The sequence below is a fragment of the Hippoglossus hippoglossus genome, chromosome 14, assembly GCF_009819705.1.
Source record: "Hippoglossus hippoglossus isolate fHipHip1 chromosome 14, fHipHip1.pri, whole genome shotgun sequence".
Classification (NCBI taxonomy): Eukaryota; Metazoa; Chordata; class Actinopteri; order Pleuronectiformes; family Pleuronectidae; genus Hippoglossus; species Hippoglossus hippoglossus.
This window is the reverse complement of record NC_047164.1, coordinates 23,230,104-23,251,001: the sequence shown is the minus strand read 5'-3', so window position 1 is coordinate 23,251,001 and position 20,898 is coordinate 23,230,104. Positions and strand designations below refer to the sequence as shown.

The 20,898-nt window shown below is 40.3% G+C and overlaps 1 protein-coding gene across 2 annotated transcripts in view; it reads right to left on the bottom strand.

Annotated features, from left to right (window-relative positions):
- Nucleotides 1-20,898, bottom strand: part of opcml (opioid binding protein/cell adhesion molecule-like) — a 312,515-nt gene that overhangs the window by 158,005 nt on the left and 133,612 nt on the right. The window contains exon 2 of one of the 2 annotated variants that reach the window (XM_034606832.1): nt 10,493-10,568. In XM_034606832.1, the coding sequence (XP_034462723.1) occupies nt 10,493-10,568 (76 nt within the window). Of the gene's footprint in view, nt 1-10,492; nt 11,193-20,898 lie in introns of those variants that run through there. The other variant, XM_034606831.1, reaches the window with a different exon arrangement.

Here is a 20,898-nt window from a genome sequence, read left to right as displayed (position 1 = left end):
TGCATCAGGATGTCATTTGATCTGAGTGCAAAGGAACTCAAAAGAGGGAATAATTAGTCACATCACTAGGTAAGCCCTGAAATCCCACTGGAATTTTTGACATCCATCAAAAGAAGTGATTTGTTAATTTATGCTGAACCTTTTGCAGAAAAGACAAAGAAATTGAGGACAAATGCTACATTTGGATGAGTAACACTGCCCTGCATGAAGACCTGGAGGTGACTGAACTTCTTAAGAGCAAGGCCAACTTGAGCTTAATAGTGCCTGTATAATGTATTGTTACTGTATTATACAATAAATACTTCTTGTGTGGCACAACACACTCCTATTTCATTCTACTTATATTATTAATTATTATGACTATTATTATTGGTGCAGTGCTCATTCTAAAAATGCCTGTTTAGGCTGTTTGCTTGGCCTGTGGTAATGCTGCAGAGCCTACTTCAGAATTATCCCTTGTCATTAGTGAGCAATCCTCTAATAGACCTACAATATGCTTTCCATAAACAATAAATTATTCAGTTGTGTTCATCCTGTCAGGTTTATCTGCATTGAAGATTTTATAGCCAATTTGTCAATAAAATGAAACTGGATTGACTTTTGACATGTGTGGTGTATATATAAGTTTTAATGATTTGGTCAAGTGGTGTTATTTTTTCATACATTGCATATCTGCTATTTCAGCTATTAGCTAATAGCTATTGGCTATTTCATTTTCATCCAAATGATCTGGCAGTGATTCCGACCCACTGTTTGACCCAGTTGCCAACCACTGCTGTAGTTTATCCGAGGACGTAGAAGAAACTGTTCAACTCGGTCCGCAAACTGAAGGCAAATTGCCTTGCCCCTTCTGACTGCTACAGAGTGATGGTCCTTCTTGGTCAGTACTGATGCCAAAGTCATAACTACAGTATGACTGACTTAACACTCTTTAGGGAAACTTAAGGGCTACTTTTTCAACCACTGCTGAATGTAAGTGTAGACTTAGATGAGTATGAGGGATGGGGATGTTCTAAAAAAGGGGAAGGAGAAGAGTAGGCAGGGGAGTGAGAGTAGTGGAGCGTAAATTGCTTGGCAGAATGTGGCATGAATGGAAGGCGTTGCTGATGAGTATTGATGATATCAGAAAAGTGCAGCCAAACATGCACAGATAGGGGACAGTAAAGACAGGCTGTAATGGATGTGGCAGGCTCTCAGAAGTGGATGATCTGGTAGGGCTGCAACACGGCGCAGGTTTCTGGATATTAAAAATTAATGACTATCTCAGTGATTTACGACAACACAAAGATGCTGAAAACCAGCCTGCGGAAGATGGATGTCTGGGGATTGCAAGAAAACTGATGCAACCCTGCTGGACCACTGGTGAACGGTGAATGAGAACCACGGCCTCATTCTCAGGTGTATATCCACTGAGTGTGCAACAGTACATTATTGTGTGAAAGTCATTTGAACACACTGTCATTTGAACACACTCGTTAGGCTGGACAGACGTAAGCACCGCTTAGAACGCTTAGAACGCTTGAACTTAATAGTCTGACTGTTGCATAACCCTCATTTCAGTCTTTTATGGCATTTAACCACTGCACTCAAAGCCAGGGTGGTTACATTATTAGAAAAAAGCCTTTCCTGTTCCCCACTTTAGCTGAATATACTGGTGTGTGCTCATTCTAGAATCTGTAGAGTTGAAAGGCATCAATAGAATTTGATAGAAATTACACAACTTTAAATTAGAATATGTATATGATAACATAAGTAATTTCTTGGACATGGACAAGTTAGATCATAATTTATTGCAATCAGACTGCCCCATTTTTCTGTAACTGCTAAAAGTATTTCCACTTTTTCTGTAAAGGAACTCATTGTATATTATCCTCATTTATTTTGTATTAGGGTGTAGGAAGACTGCTTTGGGGGAGAGGCAAAATCTGGGCTTGTTTGGTCATGATTGGGTGACTTTCTGAAAAGTGCTGGCTCCAATGATACATCACTGTATGATCATGAAGGAAGACAGTAGCTAACCAAGTCCATTCGCATCATCCTCCCTTTGGACTTCCCTTTGTGGGTTGCCCTCGTCTGCCCATGAGCCAGATATCATTTCTAAGCTGTACCCATCATCCCAGTTGGGGGGCATTACAGTGTTTCGGGTCAAAGTCTGAGGCACAATTAAAGAGAGAGACAGGGGCTGGTTAGCTGCAACTTGCAGTGATGATCAAGTGATCCAAAAAGGAAAAGATGCAAAGAAATACAAAATACAATTGTTTCACTTATGTAAAGGCTGTAGAGATTAGGGCAGTGTAGTTTGCAACATAAAGAGAAAGAATTCAGCCAACTTCAAGTAATTCTTCACAATTGAACGGATGTTTCTCTTCACTGTTGCAAGGAAGTCATGCCCGTTTGACTCAAAACTCTGAATCTCTCCAGTCTAGATGCACAGACCTGTGGAAGCCCGTTCAGTGAAAGCAGTAGCTTGTTTTGCTCTGAATTGTTTAATGTGGCTTATTTCTTTTAAAACCTTCATCTTAAAAAAAAAAAGGCCCTGGCATTGTGTGCAGGCTATGATTCGAAAAAAAACAAGAATATCAGAATTTCTGGGTATTTTCATGTTTCTTTTGGCTCAAATATTTCTTGCTTCAGGCTGATAGCTATAAGTTATACACCAAATAATGAGCAGTATGTGGTAAAAGCAAAACACTTATCCTTGGCTTCTTGTAAATCAGTGAAAGTCTAGCAGATGTAATGACATTCTCTTCAACATAACACAATGGTTCAACATAACTTTCTGAAAAGGCTACAATTAAGGGTATAAGCCTTTGTTTAATTTCATTTGACTTGATAACAGCCTTTCAATCATAACACATATCTCCCCCAAACATATCAAGGAACTGTTTACTACTGTAAGTGTTGAGTGCATTTACAATTCAACGAGAGCTGAAACAAATAGATATCCGCTCATTGAAGGCAAGTGCTCCTCATCATAATAAGACATGAATGTGAAGCTGCTTTCAGACATGCACTGAACTCCATAGTTCCTCCGTGCATGTGTGAACACAAATGTACAAATGAGATGCCCCTTCGTCTCTGCAGACTTTCTCCGCCTCACCTCCTAGTATAAAGTCCGTAGAAATCCAGGAGAAATCGATGTGTGCACACAGCAGGGGATCCCCTGCTTGATTCATCCCGAGAGAGCGGGGGACGTTAATGACACTTCTAAAACTTGACAGACGTAAAACAGAATAAAAAGCGAACTAAAAGAAAACAAAAAAAGAAACCCACGTAGAAGACAGCGATGTCGAGAGAGTTTGTGGTGACAAGAGCCGATGACAGTGTAGGGGTGCTGTAAACATGATCACGTGATCTGGTCAGTGAAAAAAACTCTTGTTGTGTTGTTCATGTGTAAAAGGTCAAATCTGAAGCCAATTCTCCGGATTTTACCCGTGGGTCATGTCTGGAAACAGCTTAAGTGATGTGGGCTTCTAAGGTCTCAGTGGCCTCAATGTGAATATGTATTCATTTGGTACCTTAATATAAATATTCTTTACACATGCATATCAGAGATAATCAAGGTGGTGGAAAAGTCAAACTACAAGAATTAAAGCAGAAATTAATAATTTCTTTCAGTCATGTGGACAGAAGTCCGTTTTATGAGAAGCCCTGAGGTAGTTATGATGGACAACCATGAAAGTCACTGCATTTTCATGTGGAAGGAGACAAATCACTAGACCATCACTGACTTTTACACATTTTATGACAATGAGCACTTTTCTACAACCCAGTTTTTGTCTTTCTTAGGTTGGACTCTATTCAATAAATCAGTTTCAAAATAAAAGATGAAGTCATCATGATTCAATATCCAGACAATAATTATCACTAAGCTTGTAAATGGACTATTACTTCCGGTGGTTATTGTACAAAGAACATGCACATATATCTTGTCCAAAACTGCAGTGATTTCTGCTTCCTAAAGACTCCCCGTGGTGCAGACAGCATTTTCATATACAAAAAATACATTTATAGAAATAAAACTAGATTGTTTTCCTCTTCAATTAAAGAGGTATCAAAGGTAACAGATTCTTATCTTTGGACAATGTTTAGTGGATGGCTCAGGCTCAATCCCCTTACAGGAGTGTAGGCGGCCCGATCCCTAACCCTGACAGCTGTGCTGGCAGTGTATGATTGATGTATGATAGAGAAAGGGCTGCACACATAAAGACTAGTAGACGGTATATAAACACAGACCCTTTATTTATATTTAACTGCAGTAATAATGCTATACTTTGAAGATAAACAGTCACATGTAGAGTTATAAAGCAGAGGGCAAATCTGCCAAATATTTTTTACAATTAATTAATGAATGTTATTCTATGAAATGTTAATAGATTACTAATTAGAGAAGGAAGTCATCCTTCAAAGATTCCCAGGAGCGCAAGTTTTTCAAATGATCACCCTCATATCGGAGAATGATGCAAGGCATTTCAAACATGATAAAGATACATACTGAATTTTGTAAATTTTGAGTAGTCCAGTAACATTTGAAATCACTGTAACCTGTTCCATCTTTACTCTGATGTGAAACTGACAGTAGGAGAAGCTGCTGACCCTGAATTTGACGCATCAGCCTCTGTCTTCCTCAAATGCTTGGTAAAATCAGTCGACATAGAGCCGTTTGATAACATGATGAAAACCAACTCAATCACTTGCATACCCTCCTGATTGGAAATACTTCTAATTGTACAGCAGACATTTCAACTCACTCCCTTCTTTAGGAAAGGGTTGAGAATTCTGGCGTGACTGCACCTTTTCCCTGTCAGGCAAGCCGTCACTTACCATTCGGCTGTCCATGCTTTGGTTCACAAGGCTAAAACATCACCTCAGCTGCTAATCTGTCGACCTGGGAGACCAGGGCCACAGGGTGCAAAATAATATGGAGCCTGTCAGTTACATAACAGCCACGTCAGTGTCACCAGGGGAAAGGAGCAGCCCTCAGTTAATGCTGACCTCTCCGACAACACATCACTGTATACTACTCCTTATTAGCCGGGTGTCAAAACAAACGTGTCACTAATTTCAACCAAATTTTCAAAACAATCTGAATAAGTATAGAAGAATTTACCCCTGTCTCAATCCACTACTGTTATGAAAATACCATGAGTTGGTTCATGAAGATGAGCAGTAGGAGGTGCTAATTCAGTCCACGTGTCATTATGCTACAGCAGGAGAAGAGAGTGCAATGAGAGGATGTAATTAAAAGAGAACCAATTAAACCCTGAATGAAGGCTGAATGAACGACGAACGTATTAACGTGATGAAAAGCTTGGTGACAGAGAGCACACTGTGTTTGCTTCTTGTATTCATTCAAGGAACGTTGAGTCCCCTCATTGGTCCACACATGCTGATGCATTCGTCTGCCATCACTTTTTCTCTACCCTGGGGCACTTAGTCGCATTTGCTTTTTATTAGTACACCAACTTTTTCACCGCTCTTAAGCATAAAAAATTGTTCTGGCAAAAAAATTTTTTATTTCCACTTAGGTTTTTCATGCTCTCAAAAAGAGCTGAATAGAAATGCACTTATTGAGAGTGGAGAGCTAGCGATATTGTAAGACAGCTTTACCTTCATTTAGCCTGAGTAGTAGTTTTTTGCTCTCCTTAAGGACAGTGATTATAGGGAAGACAGTATAAAGAGACTTTTGTCTAGGTAGGGTGTCACTGTCCTGGATGCTAGCAGTGGCTTGCTCAGTAAGGAGGGATACGATACACCACTGGCTGACTGTGGCTGCCAAGCACAGCAGGGCTATTCCCTGCAATCCATTCATGACTTAGCTGTCAAACTGTCAGAGGCTGCAAGGTTAGCAACAGTTAGCACAAAGATACTGGGTTCTCACTGGATGTACAGTAGAGTACAGGTCCAAATAAAATGATGCTGCTGACAGGCCCAGAGACACAGCATTGTTCTAATAAACACAACTGACCATAACCGTGGGTTGGAAGCCAGCAAGGGTTGCTGTCCTTATTGTTGCACTGGTGACTCTCGTTGCTTGTTGCACCCTTCTTGGCAGAGATGAAAGTTGTAGAGGAGAGCGATAGCAAAGCTCCTCACTTGCAGGTGAAAATGTGGTGACACCATGTGTGTCTGCAGCCCTCCACAGGTCAACCAAAGAGTTAGCAGTGACTAGGACTGCAGTGTGGAACAAACAGGGAATCCTCATTGGGAGAAAAGCAGTGCAAAAATCATTTCAAATCAAATACAAATATAATAAATCAATGTAAAGTGAGAAAAATTTTCTCTGCTCTCAAAAATAATCCTCATCTGACGGCATATTTGTTTGTGAACACATCTCTGCACTGAGAATATTTGCACAACCTTGTAAAACCACTGCCCATTGACTGCTTTGTATATGTGTATATGTAATCACAAATTACTTGCATCTATTCATTTAACAAACAAATTCATTCAAATGAATCAAGAAATCAGACTGTTGTGCATTGTAATTAAATTCCCATAAAAGCTGCTCGTGTGTCTCATTTTAAGTGATTCCATGTGACAGTCGATTCGATCAGAATTATAATTTACAACATTGGTGAAAAAACAGTATGACTAATGCTATTGTACATTAATGGATGGTGAGTGAGGGATTCAATCTCCATGTGCTTAAGCTACTAAGCCTTTAAAAAGCATGAACGCCTGCAGTGTTTCTGTGGCTGCTCACAAACATCAGAGGTTGTTAATTACACAGTTTTAAACAAGGTTAGTGTACCTGTATATTGATTTATTCATTTATATAAAACCGGCTAAAGCTGGCTCTATCATCCCTCCACTGCCAGCGCTGCCAACAGGAATGCAGCTTTCTATTGATTGGCAACAGGAATCAACATCCTTTACCTTCAGACCTGCTAATGATAATAACAGTAAGATGGTATAATATCTCACTCACATAACGCAGCAGCACCGCTTTACTTAATGCTTAGTGCCACAAGTCATTTATTGAAATTGGCTGCATTGTACCACCATCACCCCCCAACCTCCCACCTTTCAGCTAATTACAATCACTAAGTTATTGGCAACTGCCACACTGATGCAATTACTGGCAACATTTCGGCCAATCCAAATCAATCACTGAATTCACAAATAGTCAGAATATGAATCATAGCACTAGTTCAAGTTGTATTTATTGATCTATCTGCTCTTCCCAAATGTGTCATCATAACAACAACAGATTCAGGTAAAAAATATATAAAGTTTTATAAAGCAAATAATTTTACTTCATAACAAGATAAGTAGAATATTGTTCTGACAGATCTGATAAACTATCTTTGCAGCAATGTGTTTCCGTGATTCATGGTCCATGTACACAGGTGCATAATATATCCATGTAATAATATATCCGGAAAATGATAGGCATTAATTTATTGTCCCTCTAACATGTGTCACAGAGGAAATGTATGTATTTTTCATTTCTGAAAAAAATAAGTAATACTGCAACAAAAGCTGTGGTGAATGATTCTGCTCGAGTCTCGGTTGCCAGTGGCTTTCTTTATGTGAGAATGATAGTTTGTGTTCCCTTCACTGTCTTAATAACACAGCCCTGAAAAAGTAAAATAACACCTCAGGAACTTTGCCAGCTACAGGAAATCACTCAGATGCAACAATTGTTTATCAGAAACATATTGCCAGCATCATATTACTTTTGTACTTCCCTTAACCTTGGATCTTTTAACCCACAACAAACCAGTGTGAATTGGCTCACAGCACATTTGTCCATCCTGATCGAGATAGAAAAGCTTATTGGGCCAGGTTGGAATGAAACGTGTGTATGAATGTTTGAATCGCTCTTGTTAAGGTAACTACTGTTGACTTGATGTAATCTTCTCAGGTAAGTGTTACAAGTGCGGCAATGTGACATGGTGTTTTCCAAATAGCAATACTACATGTATTAAAGTGATGCTTTTTGGCAAAATACTGGTTCCAAACACAAACATTACAATTTGCAGGGGTACACTGGAAGAAATGTGTTGTATCAGTGCTGCAATTTCACCCATTAAATGTTAAAATAGAAAACAGTTTAGGGCCTGCCAACGTCTAGTCTTCAGATTACTTTGATCCATTCAGAGGTCAACACCCCAGTCATTCTCCTCTCCAAGGCTTCCTGCCCCCCCCCCCTGCCCACCTACCTGAGTCCCAGCCTCACCAACCTGCTGCCCTGACAAGCCTCTGTTTCTCTCTGTCACTTGGGTGAAGAGGGAGCTAGTGAAGCTGCTCACAGGCGAGGCAGCGGGTCCTCACAGCGTCAGCCTCGGGGTGCAGCTAGCTGTCAAATGTGTGGACAATGCTATCATATACCTGCTACACAGGCCTTTATTCCCACCCGCAGAAGCAAAGAAACAGGATGAGAATGATGTCCTTTGATTTCTCTGGTGCTTTCAATGCCATCCAGCCCCTCCTGCTTTGGGAGAAGCTCAGAGCAATGCAGGTGGATAGCACGGTTTCCTGGATTATGGACTGACTGGCTCACTGATGGGCAGCAGTTCATCTTCCTCCAGGACAGTGTAATGAATATACTGTGAAGCAGGAAAGGAGCGCCTAGAGGGACTTCATTGTCAGCTTTGGAGTTTACTCTCAATACCTCTCCCTTTAAGATTCAACCCTGGGTCATGGCAACTCCACAAATTATTTGATGACTCCTCTATTGTGGGTGCATAGGTTAGGGCAAGGAAAGGAAAGCGTGAGGCTGCAGAGGAAGCCCTGCCAGCAGCCACAGGGGCAACCATCGGCAGGTCTACATCAGCATGACAGAGGAGCAACGATTGGATTTCAGCCTGTCACCGTCCAGAGTGAGCAGAGTAAAATGGTTTCAGTGGATCCATCTGATTATTTAACAAGTTCTACTAATCAGTGGAGACCAGCACTCATTTGTAATGGCTGAGGCAGAATTAACAAACTGGTGAGGGTAGAGCAGCTGCACCGAGCAGAGGAGAGAAGATTAGAGCTGAACGGATCTCCATCTTGGCCAACACATCCCACTTCCTGTGCGGTGGCCTGGTGCAGCTCCAGCAGCTTGATCACCCTCCGCCTCATCTACACCTGGGGTGCAACAGCAAACTGTTTAGCTGCTCATCTTTGTCAACAGTCATCAGACTGTGCAATGATTCGTGTCCAAATACCTCCAATCTCAGGCGGCACGCAGCCAGCTGAACTCTACTGCCCTGCTCTGACAGCTTAAGGTACTGAATGCACAGCAGGCACATTCCCATTTGAGCCACTGATTAACATGTCTGCTCACGTTGGTATATCATACTGGAGCAAGACTGTCATTCACATCTGTAACATTATGCTGATATGTGTAACTTGTTTAGTATGTGCTGAAAATCCTGGCTTCACATCTTTATTTGCACTCGTTTTCTCTTCATTTCATGTTTTCTGTCTGTAATGCTTATCTTCTGTGTTGGATATTGTTATTTATATTTTTCCTTACTGATTCTCACCACATGTTTTTCCACAGTGACCTCATTCCAATCATCACTAGTTTGTCATGACTTCAATATAATAAACCTTAATGAATAGCTGTAATGGATTGAAGGCTTCAAACATTGTGTTACATTAAGCAGAGATTAATATGACTGTACGTGATAACAAAGTCCACAGTAAATGTTTGAATACTGCGCGTGTGTGTGTGTGTGTGTGTGTGTGTGTGTGTGTGTGTGGGTGGGTGGGTGTGTGTGTGGGTGGGTGGAGTGTGGCCCTATCTCACATCATTTCACAGGGATTCTGGGTTGCTAGCACCACACCTGGTCTGTTCTGATGAAATAAATAAATAAAATAAAGTAAAACCACAAAGCCGTTTATAGATGCAACTACATGAACAATCTGAATAAGGAGATAAGAAAAAAAAAGCATTATTGAAGACACCGAAAGAAACTGTGAATACTAAGATTAAACTGGATATGACTGATCATAACAAGCCCTAATAAGGATACCATGGAAACAATGGTGATTAATAGCCCAATAATAATAGCAAACAGGGACTTAAACGATACACACTGCCGGATGTACACCGTACCCAGGCTTCCAAAACATTTCATCAAAGTGTGATGGAGAAAAGCGCAGCCCTGAAAATGAAAGTCGTAATTGCATATGTAGTACACACTCCGATCAATAAGTACACAAACGCTCCGAATGCTGAATTTGAGAATCTCTGCTCTGTGCATCCTCAACAAGACATTAACCAGCGGGATCAATAACATTCAAGGGCAATGAGCAGGGGAGGCTTTACGCCGACTTCTGCATGTTAGCCCACAACTTGGAAATGACACATGCAGAATTATTAATAATCCATCAAAACACACACACATGAATGCCTTTTTAAATGGTTTGTTATGACCTTTAGTAACTCTGGAGCGTTACAGTTCATTGGCTTGTGGGGTCGAGACTCAGTCAGTGCTCATGGCGCACGGGGGGATAATATCCGGGCTATAATCAAACACACTTGGAGACTTACTTTAAGACGGCGCTGTCCCCCTGTCTGACGGTGATGTTGTCCTTTAATACAGAATCCCCGCTCCTGGCTGGAACTCCTGCAGGTACAAGGAATAACAATTTAAGTCCGAGGAGCACCAGGCTTTTCCCGGGCACCGCCAAATGGCCACAAATTCCCATGTTTTTTTTTTTCAGTCACTGCGCAACTTCCAGGAAAACTTGAACCGTCTGATATCCCCCCCTTGTTTTTTTTTTGCGCCTTGAGCTGCGCAGCGCAAATCCCACTCCACAAACAAAGATGCGGTGTGTGCGACTGGAACCGCGGTGTGGCTCCAAGTAAACAGGCTTGTTATGAAATACAGTCCGTGTGGATGAATGCAGGGGAGGAGGGGGACGTGTCTTTCCGCCCGTCAGCCGCTCGAGGAAACTGAGTTCGGAGAAGAGAGGAGAGAAGCGCCGTGGCTGAGAGAGAAATGCGCACCGTCCCCTGCGCTTCACACGCTCCTCGCAGCGAAATGGATGCTGTGGCACAGATGCATCAGCCAAGTCTCCCTCTGTCTTTTCCCTTTCTTTCCTCCCGCGGTGTTCTCTTTTCTTTTTTTGTCGTGCGCACTTAAAGCAAGCGGTTGAATCTGCCTCAGTATCTTTCCTTTCGCTAAGTAGGCTAGTGTACAGTTCCTGAAGTACCTCTCTCTCTCTCTCTCTCTCTCTCTCTCTCTCTCTCTCTCTCTCTCTCTCTCTCTCTCTCTCTCTCTCTCTCTCTCTGTGTGTGTGTGTGTGTGTGTGTGTGTGTGTGTGTGTGTGTGTGTGTGTTATTCACCAGGTAGCATCTCTTGCCTGGACCATATGGCTTTTTTCTTTTCATGAAATGAAACTTAATTCACTTTATTACTGTAAACTATGGTTTAAATAAACATTTCAATATTTACTTAACTGGTGTTATATTTGTCATACATTTCAGACGTTTGTTGACCAAACAGCAACTTTTCAAAATAACAGCTCTGTAATTCTGCTCTGTATAATGAACTGAAGCAGCGTTGCTGTCATGACGGATATCAGCAGACTCCCTTGAATGCCGGATTCAGTCCAATATGTTGAATTAAAATCAATCACATTTTCAAAATGATCTAGCAGGTCAGTTTTGACTACTGGGCCAGTTGTCGACCACTCAAGGATGTAGAAGATGACCAGTTCAACTTGGTCCATAGACTGACTGTTGAGCCCCACCTGACAGTTAAACCCCGCCCCTACTGACTGCAGCGCTGTTTATTGGTTTATTCAAAACGTATTGCGAGTCCAAATCGTAAATCCGACCCTGCACTTCCTTGGGCAATTTAAAATAATCATGCAAATGTGAACCTGAGATGTTGCGTTCCACATATAGACAGACATTTTGGGAATTAGTAGGTAGATTTCCTCCTACAGAGAGCACCCATGCAAAACACAGGATCCTCGCTGCTGGTTTAGTTTTCACTGGTGTAAGTCTGCACAGTTCACAGATGGTCGGACTTGTGAAAATAATATTCACTCACACTAATTTGGATCAAATGTAGAGGGAGGCTGGAGGTTAGTAAATAATTTAAATAATTCTTTAATATCTCAATAATTGAATTGACTTGTAATGACAGCATTCATAGAACACTTGAAACACGTTTTTTGTTGATGTGCCTGAGGTCCAAAGGACAGAGTCCCTTCAAATTGGGAATCCTGTGTGCATTTATTTGGCAACCATGACATGAAACATGTCAAGGATCCCTTACAGTGAACTGAACTGCAGGGAAACTATTCATCAGCTAAAGTGTATAAATTCAGGTGTCCTTACAATCGTCATCAAGGCTGAAGTATGGCACCAGATAAACCAGATAAAAGTTGCATGGAAGCTCAAAACAACATTTCATCCTTCATATGTAAAATTTTTATTATTTTGTAGATGTGTATACATTTTTTAAATTACATATAAATCCTGACTGTAGACACTGCACACCTATGGAGTCGAATGGGTGGTGCCATATAGCTTCATGCTGTCGCGCTCACACTCATCCCCAGCTCGGCGTATAAAGTCCCATGATGAGCCAGTATGAACAGTTGATTTTGGCGCATTTTAGTCCAGCAAAGAATTGTCCAATAGATCTGTGTACCTCTTTCTTTCATTAACAAAAAATACATCTAGAGTTAAGAACCCTCAAATGACATCACATACTTTATGTTGATGAAACTGTGTCCCATTGACCTCTGCCTGAAAAGACCTGCATTGATGTCTTTAATTAAAAACTACATAACCAACAAAAAAGGCAGAAGCTGAACTCTTGATTTGAAAAGTCGTTTTTCCTGTCGTCTATTCTATCCCTGTGGCTTGTTGTTGTAAAAGTTGAATACCTGTAACTATTTCTAACTCGTTTGAAAGGCTCCTGGGTGTCCTTGAGCCTTGTGTCTGTAAAGTGTCATGTTTTTTTATACAAATTCAGTTGGTGGATGATTGGAATTTTGTTCTGACTTTTTCAGTTCATGTGCTTGATGATTGGGTTTAGGAGAGGAGATAACTTTAAGAGAAAGAGCGAACTCCACCAAACCACATTCACTCTGTTTGCTGATGCTTCTCCCCACCCGTATCTGTATGCATGGAGGAGATGCCGGCTACCTTGGATGAGAGTGGCACTTTGCTGCACGGCTAACAGCAGCACTCAGAATTTCCATGACAGCTTCTGAGACTCATGTGGAGATTGAGCAGGATAATTTCTTTACCTTAACGTCAATTTGGCAAGCTGTTAAGTTTTTGGACAGGAGGGAACGGATGACAAAGCTCTGACAGCTTTGGATGCCACTGCTGAGGAAAGATACAAGTAGACACATGGCATTGTTCTTGGCTGGTATCAAATGTTTGCGCAAGTGTGAAAGTATTGATGGCTCGTGTTCGCAGGCGACAGTCTGTTGTGTGTTCATCAATCTTTTCTTACACACAACTGACTTCACAATAAACGCCATTGTCTTTAGGATAAACACACCAAGTGCACTGAACCCCACAGTGACATAAAACTGTTTCATCCTTTAGCAGGTGTGATGCTTTATCTGGAATGTATTGCTTACTTTCTGGTAGCTGCAACAGTAGGGCTTGAGTTAACATTCAAAATAATATATATTTTGCACACTTTTCTGTGGGTATTTGCAATTTTCACCATTTGAAGCAGCTGAATACATCATGACCCTGGTTAAAATTCCAGAAGTGATGATAATTTAGGCAAAAACCTGGGATAAACACTTTTGATATTAGCAATCAGAAGCCCATTCCATTTACCAAAGTGTTGTTCAGTTTATAGGTAGGCTGTTATTGTGGAATTATAATGATGTCCTGTGCTGGTAAAATTGGGCAAAGATAAGACTTAATTAAAATTATATCTGCCTGGGATGCAACACAAGTCCTGACTATGTGCACATTTTAATGGTTTTTAAATTAAAACCCCTCCCTGACCTCAGCAAAATCTAAGATATGTGGTCTTAATTAGAGTCAAGGGTACAGGGTAAGGGGGTGGGCTGAGTCTCTTGTTCACAGATACCCCCTCAGTCAATTAGAGCTGCAACATTTGGTCACATGACATCATTTAACACCTTGGTTGCTTCTGCTGTCGATATTCCTTGAGCATAAAGAGGCTTTGATAACAACACCATCAAGAGCAATCCCAGGAATGTGCAACTGTTTTCAGCAATCAGCTCTACAAGCTGGTGTTCTGAGGATAAAATAAGATCGCAATCCATTTCAATCCATGTCATGTACATTATGTTTTTGACCCCCATTGTTCTACTTTACACCAGGTGAGCACATCCGATGACCTTGCCAAGGCTACACCTCGAGCGAGGGTGCCAAGCATGCAGAAATGACGAATTGGAATGCCATTGTTTGTTGCACGCTCCACATGAATCATTCTTGATGTATCACACAAACAGTGACAGAGGCAGAGGAAAAGGGGGGAAAAAGGTAAACTGTGCAGCCTAAATCAACTAGCCATGGTCTGAAATATGGGGTGGAGGTATTGATTTTAACATGCTCAAATGAACAAAGCCATTTTACTTTAAATTAACATCTTTTTGATTGGTTTCAGCAACATACAGTCTAGCTCTTCCTGGTAGATTGTGTTTCTCATTTATTTCACTTATACATGCAATGACATTCACATAATTTCCTGCTGCGACACATCAACACAAGACCCTGGGTGGTTTATTCAAACAATCCACGCTAATCTTCATTCATATCATGCAAGGATGGGCAGAGCTCACAGACAATGGACCGGCGTCTGACCAAAGCAAGCTAATACCCAAACATGGGTGGACTGAATAAAGAGCGCTCACTCTGTGGACTCAGTCATGTGCAGAAGCTGAGATTCTACTGACACACTAAAGTTAACTTTTATAACGATCACAAGATAATGAGAATAGCAGTGATAAGATTTCCAACACTATAAGAACATTTTTATAAAATAACAATTGTAGTGTCACACAGCTCCAGCTCCACACTATTTACCACATAACTTGCAATACCTGGTATAACATACACACCTACACACACACACACACTTACTCATACATTTTGTAGTGTGATTTAACAAAATTCAAATGGACTCTCCTCACATTTTTGTCAGTGCAATTTGAATTTGTTATGTGCAATCCATTTCACAGTATATATACTTACACTTCACATATTCTGTTTACACTGTATATATTAGTTTTATTCCATTTATGTTTTTCTATATTTGTATGTTCCCTTACTTACTACTTGACCCAAAACACAAGAGATGCAACAATAATTGCTCATTTTAACATTTAAGAAAATACAAACAAGTCACTTTGGTAATTATTGTTTAACAGTAGCATTTCATGGTCTTGGTTCCAATTCTGTAGTAAACTACTTTGATATATTTTATTTTATTTTCTTTGAAAAAATTATATGTTTGCTTTTCTGTTCATTCATAATCAATACGTGGCTTTTCAATGTTAGTTAATGATTTTAAACACAGATCCAATTTGACACACAAACACTGAGGCCTGATTTTAATCCTGGTGTAAAGCGCAGCACAAATGTCTTTGCTAGTTTTTGACATCCACAGTTAAATAGCAAATGTAAGCTACCTGCATCCACATTCGCACCCATTGGTGTGTTGGTCCTAAAAGGAGGTGTGGTCAGGTGCATTGTTGGTGCATTGTTATCTTGAGGCAAGAAGATGACTGCATATTGATGCATAAACCTGGTCTGCAGTCAGTGGTTTAGGATTTCACTTTCACCATTTGAAGGGTGCATTATCAACATAGTAATATGCACCTACACAGGCAAGTGCACACCGATGATCTGCTCGTGTGCAAAGTTTCCTCTTGCAGAGGAGTCCTCTTGTACTACCTGGCAAATCCACCCTTCTGTCACCATGCCACACAGGTGCAAGTGCATGTTGCTTTTAAGTGGAACAGCAGATGGCACTCTGAGTAAAGTACAACCCTTTTCAACCATGACCCTAAATGTACAAGCTGCAACTAAGACTGATAAGCAAAAACTAATACAAATGTTTTGCAGTTTTTCATATTGCAGGACATGTGATTAGTCTGGCTTGCACTACTCAACTGATTCTGCTCTCTCTTGTAGAGCAGCTGTAGGGGCAGACTTCTCATGAAGTGTCTTTTGTGATTTCTAATGTTTTGTTGGCATCAACCCAACCAGTGGCTCCAAGACTGCAAAGTTGGTCAGCCAAAGAAATGGGAAGGTGAAGAAGAAGAACGACTCAATCAGTCGTCACGTCTCTCCCCCCCCCCCAGCCGATAAATGGAGTCTAAATGGCTTTCAGCAACTGAATGATGATGAATTTCAAATTAACAACATTAATTAACAGTAAGCGTGGTCTCATTCAGAACACTTCACAATAAAGCTGCTCATGTAAAATAAATAAATAAACTGTGAAAAAATTGTCTCCACCAACTTATAGTAAAGTAAGAATATGAATGACACAATTTGCCAGTAATTAGCTCCTTTTTCGACAGTAATTAACAACAACTTTACAATAGCTGACTTTATTGAGTATTCTTTTTTTGACAGGAATTTACTGTAAACTCCATGGTCTGTTGTCTGATGGACACATTGTTTTTTTCCTGAACACAATAGTAACTTGGTTCAGGTCAGCTTAATACTTGTAGGAGCTTAAGCGCACCTGGCATGGGGAGGTGCACATGATTCCATCTTTGATCTCAGATAACTACATCTGCCTCAGTCTTGACTTACCAGACAGCTTTAATCAAACGCCTTAGCTGCAGTCACAGCATGTGGAGAAAAAAAGGTGTTTATATCAGCACTCAGGCTTTGAAATGTGAGGTTGGTCCTTCTCTTCTCTCAGGTGTTGTGCTGGTTTTTGTCACATCTGAACCAATCCCAGCACTCCCTTCTTCCCTCCCTGCTAATGCAGTGTGATGTGTGGCAAAGTCATCCAATGAATGCACGTTGCGAGGGCATGAATTATTTAACAAGCTGGTACCGTTAAATGGTTTGAATGTTCAGACATCCTGTGTTATCAATAGGTGCAATACCGACTGTAATCCAAGCAGGGATACATTCAGCAGACATGCTGATACACTATCAGAGGCCCCTCCTCTGACCTCCTCATGACATTGCTGGGAACATGTGTGAGAGTTAAAAGTGTGAACACAAAGATACATTGATATGGTAAATCTAAGAAGGGATCTTGAGTTCTAATTTATTCTTATTTTTTCCTCTCGTCCAATCCGTCAATATTCCAACCTTTTTTTTAAACTATTGACTACAAGTAATGAACATAAAAACTGCCTGAAGGTCAAAGCTAAATCCCCCTGCATTAAGGCATTCAGCTTAGATGAGAGCCTAGAAAGTATGAAAGCCTTCAACAATAACTCAGAGCGTGTGTGTCTCTACAGCCACTGGCACATTTACACTCAAAGCACAAGAGACTATGAATTTGAACTCTTTGTCTTTACACTCTACATTTAAAATCTTGCTGTAGTGTGAAGAATCTCTGTTTGTATAGATGTAATTGGACTATCTCAAGGGCTGTATATCTAATCATCTTCAACCTTGGCAGGTGTTCTGCTGGGAGCCCACGGAAGTGCAGTGGTGAATTTGGTGCAATTTGAATGAACAGGCCAGCACTACTCTGTGAAGTGACATAATCTGACACTGGTGCATCGCAAATATGGCTGCGCCTGGTTCAAAACAGTCCTTCCATGGGTCCAAGCATCATTCCTCCAGATGACAAAGTGAAAAAAAACTGCCCCTCGATCATCTAAAGCAGGGGTCAGTCTGTCCTATTCATTTCAGACGTTTAACCGATAAACCATTGAGAATTGTCACATTTTGACAGAGCACTTCTTATTTAACTGGCACCTAGCCTTTCCAGCATTGGATTTCCATTTCAAGAAACTCACAGACCAATTGCATGCATTGTAAATGATCTCATGTGACGTCAATCTCAGCCAATCAAATCAATGAATTATGATTATGATGGTTACACAACTGTTCCTGGTCTCTTTCTGCTAGAAGTTACTTCCAGTTAATGAGGGAGTTTTTTTCTCTCCACAGATGCCTAAGTGCTTCTCATTGTGGGTACTGCTGGGTATTCTCTATCATTTTTATTTAATTTCTATGTAAAGTGCCTTGAGATAATGTATATAGTAATTTGGCGCTATACATATAAAATTGAACATGTAGCCTTCTGACTGGTGATGGTGGGTGAATTACATGGAAAAGTAGATAGTAATAAGTGAGTCAGAAAAAAGTAAGAAAAGTAACTTCACATGGCATGCTGGCGAGAGAAAGCAGCGAAAGCAGAGTCATTTATTCTAAAACAAACAACACTACACACTGAAACAACACACAACACCGACACTACACCAGCCTAGATTTAAAATCCTGGCAGGACAAGATACTGTCTCACTGAACAAAAAAAGCAGGGGTGGGATATTGGAGGAATAGAAAGAAAGAGAAAAGCAGCTTCATTCACTCACTTGATGCTCATTTTTAAAAGCTTTATTTTATGTAATTTATTTTTAGTTGACATGAGAAAGAACATTTATTTCTCTCATTTATAATCCCACCATGTCAATGTGAAAAGTGACAATAAATACTGTTGAAATATTATTGCAGTAAGTTGTTGGCTACACACAGATGTTGATACGTCTATTCATTCAATATATATTACACTGATTGATAACACTAGCTACACATTATAATGTTCCAGACATTTGCTTGAGGAAATGTTCACAATTTGGACCTGTTTAAATTTCAATAGCCCTGATCTAAAGTGTGGGAGTATTTTAGACAGAGACCATCAGTGTGGTGTGCAGGAAGCTCTGCACACTGGAAATGTCTTGTCACAGCATCATATATCAGGATCATCAACACAGGGAACATGCCTCTGTTAGTGGTACTCACCTATAACTGCTTTTCTAAATGTTTCTTAATATGCCCCATGAGTGTATCTGCTCTGCTGGTGTAATGATATGTTACGTGACACTATGTGTCACCTTAAATTGTTATACGGCCATTTTATATTTTCATTTAACGGCCATGTGTGCAGAGAAACCGCATTTCACTGTTGTTATAGTCTGTAAATCGTTTCGGTGTTAAGTTGTTTCTTAGATCATTTCTCAAAAAGACGCAACCGGCAACACCAAAGGCCAAACAAACGGCCCATTTAAAACAGGCATTCTCAATACAGGCAATGCACACATCTATTTCTCTGTAGCCAAAAAAATAAGATGGTTGCTCTGCAAATGGTTTGGATAAAGACAGCTTTGAGAACAACAGATACCTTAGGGGGGGGTTTTGGAGCGTGATAGTACAATGAGATAAGACTAATGAGGAGCGAAATGATCTAGCAGTGTTTAGTTATCTTAACAACACACAGTTATTACCTCCTCTGTTAACAAACAGAAGTAACTTTTATTTATTTATTTTGAATCCAATATTATGGGTCATTTACACAAAGTTTCATTAGCAGGAAGTCACTCTGATAACTGTATCAATCAGCACAGTCCCAGTGTTGTTCTCAGAGACAGAGCCTGTGTTTATCCAGGGCGAAGTGGAACGGGTGCCATCTCAGCCCTAATGTCACTATCATCAACGTTAAATAGTTAATTTGTATGTATGTAAATATAATAGTCTTTAACCTTCAGGTTATAAACAATTTAGATGGTGACAATAACAGTGTCCAATCTGAAGTGAAAGGGGCGGCACCCATGCTTTTTTAGGCAGGAAGTGTCATCCCAGAGATGGATTTTGCTCACTTCAAGGTGAATGCATCAGACAGAGCAATTTCCATTCAAATATTAGTCAAATGGAACTAATACCTCGAGAGAGAAAGAATCAACAACTCAGATCATATTTGACACTGACATATGGATGGTGGTTAGGGAAAGCTGGGAATTCTGGGGGATTTAAAGAGAGGTTACGCTCAATTTCAGATAGTTAATCATCCAATTTCCACATCAGCAGCAGTCAATCAGAGAGCGGTACCGATGATGAGCTATTTTTCAGGGCCTTTCTGGTTTCCATATAGGTGGGAATTTGCCAATGCGGTATATAACCCCATGAGGATTTAGAAATAAAGTCCAAACTGTGAGACTGTTCAGGCCTGGATGATACAGAGAGAGAAGTGTTTTCTCCCTGAGTTTAGCTGATGTCCTTGGTAGCCACAAGCAACTACACTATCGTAGACCTCTGCATATTCAAAATGTTAATGATGGCCCTTATTTGCAATTCGCAACCGCCTGAGATACCTTTTTTTTTTTCAAAAATACTAACAGTGCTAATGGTATTTTGTGTCTAGAATGTGTGTAAATTAGAGTTTTGCCACAAAATAATGTGCAGAAGATTCCAAATACTGCGTTATCAGTGTCTCCAGTTCTGTGTCAGTGTTTATTGACTTTTGTTTACATGTCATATTGCCCCCTTTTTTCCTCCACCATATCTTATATATGCAACATGTCAGAAAAAGACATCTTTAAAAAACGTGCGGATGATAATATCCTTGTTGCAAAGATATGCAGAAAGAAAGGTGTATGAGGTAAAGGCAGTGAGATACAAGACTGCTCAGTGTTGCTATTGATTTATCTTCTAAAACACAGTCCAGACAGCATCATGTCTGTTTCAAGAAGGTGTGAACTTAAATATCCAGTTTCTGAAAGAGTCACCCCAAACTTAAAGCTATTTACATTCTGTCTGAGTTGGAAACGAATTACCAACGTTAACAAATTGGCTGTAAAGCCATTCTCGATAAATCCCTCTCTAATAAATAAAAATTGCTTGGGGTGTAATAATACAATTTGCTGGGTAAAATTAAGTTCATGGTGATGCCAGATGAATGTTTTTTTTTGAGAGTGGAAATCAACTCATGTTGGTTAAATTAATTGGTTATGGTCAATTAGCTG